At 44.8% G+C, this 10,028-nt stretch overlaps 1 protein-coding gene across 1 annotated transcript in view; it reads right to left on the bottom strand.

Moving 5' to 3' along the window:
* The window catches only part of PRKX (protein kinase, X-linked), a 116,974-nt gene that overhangs the window by 50,333 nt on the left and 56,613 nt on the right, over positions 1-10,028 (bottom strand). The window contains exon 3 of the mRNA XM_011972106.1: positions 4,041-4,304. Coding sequence (XP_011827496.1) covers positions 4,041-4,304 — 264 coding nt within the window. The remainder of the gene's footprint in view (positions 1-4,040; positions 4,305-10,028) is intronic.

Here is a 10,028-nt window from a genome sequence, read left to right as displayed (position 1 = left end):
AACTGGAGGGAATGGGAGGGGAGGGAGAGGAAGGGAGGAAGGAAGGGAGGGAGGGAGAAAGGAAGGAAGGGAGGGAGAGGCTGAGTACCATAGCTCCCGCCTGTAATCCCAAAACTTTGGGAGGCCAAGGTTGGAGGATTGCTTCAGCTTAGGAGTTCAAGACCGGCCCTGGTAACATAGTGAAACCCTGTCTCTACAAAAAATCAAAAAATTAGCCAGGCATGGTGATGCAAGCCTGTAGTCTCAGCTACTTGGGAGGCTGAGAGACAGGAGGAATGCTTGAGCCGGGGAGTTCGAGGCTGTGGTGAGCCATGGTCGCACTACTGCACTCCAGCCTGGGAGACACAGTGAGACCTTGTCTCAAAAAAGAAACAAAAAACAAAGAAAGAAATTCATATCGTGAATAGAATACATTACAACATGCTTAAGTATGTTTTTACCCCATGCTATAAGAGAACAATGAGAAACGTACTTCTTTCTGGGATATGTTCAAAAATGTTATTCAAGGCTGGGCGTGGTGGTTCATGCCTGTAATCCCAATGCTTTGGAAGGTCGAGGCAGGTGGATACTTGAGGCCAGCTGACCAAGACCAGCCTGGGCAACGTGGTGCAACCAGGTCTCTACTAAAAATACAAAAATTAGCCAGGCGTGGTGGTACATGCCTGTAATCCCAGCTACTTGGGAGGCTGAAATGGGAGGATCGCTTGAGCCCAGGAGGCTGAGGTTGCATGAGCCAAGATCCCACCACTGCACTCCAGCCTGGGTGACAGAGTAAGACCCTGTCTTAAAAAAAAAAAAAGGTTATTCAAGATGAGGCCTCCCTGTTTAGTTCCATCTATTCTGTAGTGGTCTACGATATAGTGGTGAATTTAAGTTTTATTCAAAAGGCACATGTACTGTTTGAATCCTGAATCAGAGGCAGGGCCATGTACCTGCCCCCATGCACACAATTTCCCTGGAGTTGGGCTAGAAGAGAGATGCTTCGTTACAAAGAGGGTCAAAAAAAACAAGGAGAAAAGAGTACCCACAAAAAAAAAAGTTTCCAGAAGCTACACTACCCATACAGAGGAAGATGCAGTTCTTTGCAAAAGCAATCTATCATGATGGTAATGAGGCATTTTCTACGATTTTCACATGTTCATTAAGTACAATAATCGCTGCATGTTATATACTAAACTATCTTCGTCCATTTAAATAGACATCATGAATTAACTGGACAGTAACATGGTTTGTCAAACTTATAAACAAGTGAATATATGAAATATTTTATCTCTGGTTTGTTTGAATTAGACTTGCAAATGACTTTAAACGAATTTACTAATATACCGTGTGCTGCCAAGAGAGGGCAGCACGGATGCTGTAAATCAGTATTTTTAAAAATCCTGTCTTTCCTATTCCATGTAAAATGCACCTAATTTCCATGCGTCTTATTTTTGGAAATGTAATACAAGAAATACCACAGGGGGAAATCAGATTGAATTTAAATGCATCATAAAATTTCCCTAGGAGAGCCCTTTTCTAAAAGCCGCCAGAGGAGAGAGTCATTTAGTGTAAAACTGCCCCCACACCAAGTTTCTCAAAAACGCAGTTTTACAATGTTAAGAGTATAATTAGTGTAATTATCACCTTACCCAACCCCACCACATCAAAGAATATGGAAATATAAGATGTATTTTCTAGGCTTGCCTGACCAAGACAGAAGCCGATAGCCATGTGCCATCCTGGGTATTTGAAATGTAGCTTGTCTACCGAGGAACTGATGTCATTATCTAATTCTACCTTAATTAATTTAATCTAATTGAAAAACCGACACTCAGTGGAGTTACCAACAATCTTTCTGAGGATTTTTCAGCAGCTTGGGCATGTGAATTTACTTTTTATGACTGTTGATTTTATAAATGTAAATTAAACATCCATTGGGAACTAAGCTATGAGGCCGCCGAGGCATGAGAACCATACAATGGACTTTAAGGACTTGGGGGAAAGGGTGGGAGGTGCGTGAGAGATAAAAGACTACATTCTGGGGCCGGGTGTGGTGGCTCACCCCTGTAATCCCAACACTTTGGGAGGCCAAGGCGGGCAGATCACAAGGTCAGGAGATCGAGGCCATCCTGGCTAACACGGTGAAACCCCATCTCTAGTAAAAAGACAAAAAGTTAGCCGGGCGTTGTGGCGGGCGCCTGTAGTCCCAGCTACTCGGGAGGCTGAGGCAGGAGAATGGCGTAAATCCGGAAGGCGGAGCTTGCAGTGAGCGGAGATCGCGCCACTGCACTCCAGCCTGGGCGACAGAGTGGGACTCCGTCTCAAAAACAAACAAACAAACAAACAAAACAGGATAACTGTTTTCTCCTCAATGGAGTATGTGTGTGTGGAAACATACCTATATATAATTGTTCCAGGCTGAAATGTATCCCTTAAACCTTATATGCTGCAGTCCTAACCCCCAGAACTTCAGAATGTGACTATATGGGAAAGAGCGTCTTTAAAGAGGTCATTAAGATGATGAGATCACGAAGGTGGAGTCTCACGAATGGGATGAGTGCCCTTACAAAAGGGGCCCCAGAGAGCCCCCTCGCCCCTTCCACCATGTGAGGACACAGAGAGCCCCCTCGCCCCTTCCACCATGTGAGGACACAGCAAGAAGGCGCTGTCTATGAACCAGGAAGTGGGTTCCGTCCAGGTACACAATCTGTCGCATCTTGATCTCGGACTTCCAGCCTCCAGAGCTGTGAGCCATGAATGTCTGCTGTTGAGGTTGCCCAGTCTATGAGCGTATGTTAGTGCAGCCCACACTGGCTGGGACAACATGTGATGGTTCGTTTCATGTGCTGCTGGGCCGTGGGGTCCCCAGATGTTTGTTCAAACGTTGTTTCGGGGTGTGTCTGTGAGTGCGTTTCCAGAAAAGAAACACATATAATATCACACATATGATATAGTATGATATAGGTATACTATATAACATATAATATAGTATAATACATAGTATAGTATAGTAATATATACTATATATAATACATAGTATGTGTAATATACAATATGTACAATATGTACTATATAGAGTATAGTAATATGTATGATATGACACAGGAATGTTATATATTATATAGTATAATATATAGTATACCTATATGATACTATCATAGTCATAGTATACTATATTATAGTATAATATATACTATACATATATAATACTATATCATATGTACATAAAATATACTATGTTATATAAAATAATATAGTGTTAGATATATTTCTATTTAATATACATATACAGTGGAAATATATATATACATAATAGAAATATAGATACCAGAAAAAAGTAAGTGCGTGTGTGTGTGAGCAGGTGTGTGTGGAATATGCAATTTGGATTTTTTTGGTTTTTTTTGAGACAGGATCTTGCTCTTTCACCCAGGCTGGAGTGCAGTGGTATGATCACAGCTCACTGCAGCCTCAACTTCCGGGGCTCAAATGATCCTCCAACATCAGTCTCCCAAGTAGCTGGGACTACAGAGATCCACCACCATAATCAACTTTTTATATATATATATATTTCTGTAGAGATAGGGTCTCGCTATGTTGTCCAGACTGGTCTCAAACTCCTGGGCTCAAATGATTCTTCCACCTCAGCATCCCAAAGCTCTGGGATTACAGGTGTGAGCCACGGCACCTGGCATTTAATTTCAAGAGATATTGTATCCTATTCGGTGCAGATCTATTTTATAGTTAGGGCAATTCAAACTTGGATATGACTTATTTCCTCATCATTTCGGGTCAACAGTGGAAATGTGGTGTTCCGATTTCCTCCACGGTGCGGGTGAGGGAGAGCAACTTCCTGCCCACCGGCTCTTGGCTAGCAATGGCAGCCCACTTAAAATGAGCTGCAGCTCAGCCTGGCTCTCTCATCCCTGGCTGCAAGTGTCTCCCACACATGAGAGTTACACTCTGGTTCCCAGTCTTCCCCTGCCTGACCTGCCACAGCTACCACAATCTTTGTCATTGCCAAGCAGCGTAGATCCCGTCTGAGCTCACGTTCCTCTTACCTGTCTACCAGCTTCTTGGCGAACCCAAAGTCCGTGAGCTTGATGTGGCCATCCCTATCCAGCAGGATGTTCTCCGGCTTCAAGTCTCTGTAGACGATCTCCTTGGAGTGCAGGTACTCGATGGCACAGATGATCTCCGCAGAGTAGAAGAGCCCCGTGGTGCTGGAGAAGCGCCCCCGGTTGCGCAGGTAGCTGAAGAGCTCCCCGCCCGGCACGTACTCCATGAGCATGTAGAGGAAGCGCTCGTCATGCCACGTCCAGAACCTGCGGGGACAGCACACGCTCAGGGCCCTGCCAGGGCAAGGCAGGGGGTACGCCGTCAGCTAGGTGTCAGCACATGCTCAGGGCCCTGCCAGGGCAGGGCGGCGATACGATGTCAGCTAGGTGTTGGCGTATAGATGCAGCTAGATGCCAAAATGTCTGTACAGACAGATGGCAATAGCCAGGGACAGATGTCGGGACATGGAGCACACAGATATCAGCACATGGGTAAAGACGGATGCTAACATATGGGTACAGATAGGTGTTCAAATGCACATACACACAGATGTTACGATGTGCTTAGAGACAGATGTTAGGATATGGTGTACATCGGGGCTGATATATGGGTGTAAACAGTGTTACCATATGGTATTAAATATGGATATAGATATATGTTAGCATATAGGTGTAGAAATATGCTAATATGTAGTTATAGATAGATGTTAGGATATGGATGTACACAGATATTACAACATGGATATTAGAGAAATGTTGGAATACGGGTGTAGACAGGTGTTAATATGTAGGTACAGATGTTAGGATATGGGTGTAGGCAGATGTTAGAATATGGATAGAGATCAATGTTACAATATAGGTGAAGACAGATGGTATCTATACGTATAGATGTTACAGTATGGGTGTAGATGGATGTTAGGATACGGGTGTAGACAGAGGTTCATATATGGACATAGATGTTGGAAGATGGGTGTAGGGAGATGTTAACATATAGGAAGAGACAGATGTTATAATATGGGTGTAGGTGGATGCTAGGATATGGGTGTAGACAGATGTTAATATACACATAAAGACCGATATTAGACTATGAACGTCGATAGATATTAACAGAGGTATAGAGAGACGTTAGGATATGGGCGGAGGCGGATGTAGACTGGTGTTGCTCTGTGGGTGCAGACAGATTAGGATATGGGTGGAGGTAGGTGTTAATATGTAGGTGTAGATAGATGCTAACATATGTGATAGATGCTAAGGCGTGCGTACAGACAGACGTTAGGATCTGCATGTGTGTAGATGTGACTCTGGGTATAGACAGGTGCTAAGGTCTGCATATAGAAAGGTGTAATCCATCAGTATAGGTAGATGCTAAGACGTGTGTAGATGTTAAGAGGTGTATAATCAGATATTGGGAGAAGCATATAGATGGATATTAAAGTACAAGTTCCATAGATGTTACATAGATGTTGTCTTACTCCATTCTGGCTGCTATCACAAAAACACCATATACTAAGGGGCCTTACAAATAAGAACAATGTACTCCCCTCAGTTCTGAAGGCTGGACGTCCGAGGTCAGGGCGCCTGCTGATGAACTGCGTGGTAAGGGCTCATTCCTGAGGGAAGGGCCCTTGTCACTGTGTCCTCCCACGGACCCAGGGGAAAATGGGGAAACAGGCTCCCTCGGACCCCTTCACCGAGGGCACTGGTCCCGTTCAGTGGCTTCACCCTCACGATCTAATCGCTTCCCCCAACGCTCCACCTTTTAATTCCATAGCTCTGGGGGTTACTGTCTCAATATATGAATTTGGAAGGGATGCATTCAGACAACAGCAGAGGTTAACATATGTGTATCCTGGGACATGGGTAAAGTTCTCACTGTCTTGGGATGAATGAAGAGTAAATATCACGGTCTCATAATAAACCAGCCAACAGTGTGCTATGGGCTGAACTGTGTCCTCCCAATATCCACATGTTGAAGTCCAAATTCTCAGGACCTCAGAATGTGACTGTATTTGGAGACAGGGCATATAAACAGGTGATTAAGGTAAAATGTGGTCACTAGAATGGGCCCAATTCCAACAGGACTGGAGTCCAAAGAAGAGGAGATGAGGACACAGACATGCACAGAGGGACAACCACGTGAGGACACAGAGAGAAGACGGCGTCTAGAAGTGTATGAGAGAGGGCTCAGGAGGCACTGGCCCTGTTAACACGTTCTTCTCAAAATTCTAGCTTCGAGAATTATAAAACAATAAATCAGTGTTTAATCTACCCCGTCTATGCTACTTTGTTATGGCAGCGCTAACTAACTACAACACACACATCTTCAGAGATCACACCTGATTCAGTAACCTGGAACTATCATTAAGCCTGAGAATTAACAATAAACTAGCAGACTGCATCCCAAACCTGCTGGGAAAAAGTAGCCCTTTTAAAAAGCCCCAAATGAAGTCTTTCGAAGCACTTGCTTGTGGGAGCTTGCCTGAGGTTCTTCTCCTTACAAAGGTGTTGATTAATGGAAGAAAACGCAGCAATGAGAAATTAAGGAAGGTGGCGGTAGGGATGAAAGAAGGAACAGAAGATACTGAGGTGCGTCTGTGCATTCAACATCTCAGCGCAAATATAAATACAGTTTGGAGAGATATGCACTGATAATGAAAGAACGCTTTCACCTAAAGATGGGGGAGGATGGGGAATGAGGCAAGATTTGGAACTAAGGGCTTTGGGATTTTTGTTTGTTTGTTTTTGAGACAGAGTTTTGCTCTAGTTGCCCAGGCTGGAGTGCAATGGTGCAATCTCAGCTCACTGAAACCTCCGCCTCCTGCGTGCAAGCGATTCTCCTGCCTCAGCCTCCCAAGTAGTTGGGATTACAGGCGCCCACCACCACGCCCAGCTAATTTTTGTATTTTTAGTAGAGACGGGGTTTCACCATGTTGGCCAGGTTGGTCTCGAACTCCTGACCTCAGGTGATCCACCCGCCTCGGCCTCCAAAAGTGCTGGGATTACAGGTGCGAGCCACCGTGCCCGGTCTGTTTGTTTTTGAAACAGGTTCTTATTCTGTCTGCCCGGCTGGAGTGCAGTGGTGCAGTCATGGCTCATGCAGCCTCAACTTCCCGGGCTCAAGCAATCCTCCCACCTCAACCTCCCAAGTAGCTAGGACTACAGGTGCATGCCACCACGCCTGGCTAATTTTTATTACTATTATTTTTAGAGACGGGGTCTCACTGTGTTGCCCAGGCTGGTCTTGAACTCCAGGGCTCAAGCAATCCTCCTGCCTCGTCCTCCCAAAGTGCTGGGATTACAAACGTGAGCCACTGTACCTGACCTGGGCTTTGTTTTTGGAGAGGACTCAGAAGACACCAGCATGCCCGTGTTTCCATGAGCACATGAGCCTTCACCAGTAGAAGGCACCCAGTAGAATCAGGAGCATAAAGGTCCTCAACCATAACCAGGACCCGTGCCAGTTATGTCTCATCTGATCATGATGCTATCACAGATGCTCCCCTGCAAGCTCATTCTAATGAGCTGCACCCGCTGGTGTACAAAGAAAACAAAATGATGCCCAGGAAACCTTCCCTGAGGACAGGGAAGGATGCTCAAGGTCGACCGGATGGTCTTGTCTGCTAGTACGGGCCATTCCACCAAAACAATGTAGAATGAAGGCAAGGACATGCGAGAGAGCTTGCAATGACACAGAGATTAATGCTAAGAAAAATCATAGGCTGGGCACGGAGGCTCAATGCCCATCATCCCAGCACTTTGGGAAGCCGAGGCAGGAGGATCACTTGAGGCCAGGGGTTTGAAAGCAGCATGAGCAACACAGCAAGATCCCATCTCTACAATAAAAGAATCAGCCAGGCATGGTGGCATCCAAGCAATTCAGGAGGCTGAGGTGGGAGGATCCCTTGAGCCCAGGAATTAGAGGCTGCAGTGAGCTATGATCACACCACTGCACTCCAACCTGGGTGACAGAGCGAGACCCCATTTCTAAAAGGAAAAAAAAATAGACAACATGCTACTGTGAGTTTTAAATGAACATTTATTTGACTAATCACAATGTTTTTATGTATTAGCAAAAATACAGGCCTCTTATAAAAAAGGCTCTTACCTAATGCACTTTTAAATTTGCAGATTCCGCAACAATGCTGGAGTTGGGGGACTAATGACGCTGGAGTGTGGAGGACCCACAAATACAGGTTGTAGGAATGCCTTCCTCTCTCCACCTTGCTGCTGGATTCCTGCCCCTTAGCAGCTGGGTTGCTGAAGGGAGCTCAGGAAGCCAGGGTTAGAAATTTTTTTTTTCTTTTTCCTCAGTTACTAAAGGCTGTGCACCTGTGGCCCACCTCTCCATTCACTTCCTACAGCTCAGCAAGTTCAAAATGTGTGGTCTTGAGGCATAAAGCGAAGCAGGGAGAGTACATGAGGAGGGAGAAGTATTGTGATGGAGCGGTTTTTTGTTGTTGTTGTTGTTTGAGACAGAGTCTTGCTCTGTCGCCCAGGCTTGGAGTGCAATAGCACAATTTTGGCTCACTGCAACCTCCGTCTCCGGGTTCAAGTGATTCTCCTGCCTCAGCCTCCCGAGTAGCTGGGATTACAGGTGCATGCCATCGTGACTGGCTAATTTTGGTATGTAGTGACTGTTTTCTAGAGCAGTCTGTTGGAGTTGTAAAAGACCTGCCACATACCCACATTCTTTCCATCTTATCGCTGACATCTCGAGTCATTTTCTCCTAGCTAAATGCCCTATTTTTCTGCTTTGCACCACTGTTGGGCAAGAGTGTTCCTCTCAGTAATATTTCATGATTAAGTGCACGGTATCTCAAATGCATGACAGTCAAACTGTATTTTTGTGGATGAGCTTAGAAGACAACCACGATTTCACTGTTCTGGTGGTGAAATATTTTCCAAGGTCCAAATACTATGGTACTAGTGAACTTTTACAATAAACTTGTGTGTCAGCTGGTGACTTTCTAAATTTCTTCAGGGCACAAGGTGGAAGGAAAATGTAGCTACAACTGACCAGCCAAGGTGTGATACTGAAGATCTGGGGGTAACACTGAGCTCTTGAAAATACCATAAATGGTCAAAGCAATAGCAAGACCACTGTCTACAACTGTTAATTTGGTTGAAGAGAATATATATGGCTCTATTTCCCTATGGCTCAAGTATGCAAGAAAAAGATGGATGCATGCCTACACACACACACACACACACACACACACACACACACACACCACTCTCTCTCTCCCTCTGTCTCTCCTGTCAATTAGTTTGCAACACATTCTTTGGATATATCCTGTATCCTCCCCCATCCACCCCACTCTGGGATAATAATCTGCACAGATCCTCTTAAGAACAATGCATCACCTTGTCACAATGTAGCAGCAGGTCACCCTTTAGGAGCATCAGAGATAATTAACCATAGTGGGAGATTAGAAGGATTTGGGTAGGTTAGAAGGGAGGAATGAAAGAACTTTCAGGATTAAGCAGGCATGTAGAATATGCAAGCCCTGACAATACAAAGATCTCAGGTTCGGTCACCTGGCTTGCAGGGGAAGTTGCAATTTCAACCACGGGTAGGATGATCTGTAGAGGAAGAGAGTTAGGGCTTTGTATCAAATGAGAAGAGGAGGGAAGGGAAGAGGGGAGGAGGGGAGTGGAGAAGAGGTAAGGAGAGGAGGAGGGAAAGCAGGGGAGAAAAAGTTACTGCATGAGTGGGGAAAACTACTGAGATGTGTAAGGTTGTATGAAAATATATTTGTTCCACAAGTGTCTCGGTAAAATCAACATCAACAAACTACAAGATTTAACAAAGTCATCTAATCAGTATATATGAAGTGAACACACCATTTTTGCCTATACACTAATGCGGGATCACCCTTCAGTATCTTTAAGAAGTAACAGTTTATAAAGAGAGGTAGCCAAGTAAGAACATATTCCTATAAGGAAAAAAAATCTAGAAAACTGGGATTCCCTTGCCCTTCCCCAAATCAA

Source organism: Mandrillus leucophaeus, unplaced genomic scaffold, assembly GCF_000951045.1.
Source record: "Mandrillus leucophaeus isolate KB7577 unplaced genomic scaffold, Mleu.le_1.0 Scaffold127, whole genome shotgun sequence".
Taxonomy (NCBI): Eukaryota; Metazoa; Chordata; class Mammalia; order Primates; family Cercopithecidae; genus Mandrillus; species Mandrillus leucophaeus.
The sequence above is the reverse complement of the archived record's forward strand: the minus strand, read 5'-3'. Positions and strand labels throughout refer to the sequence as shown.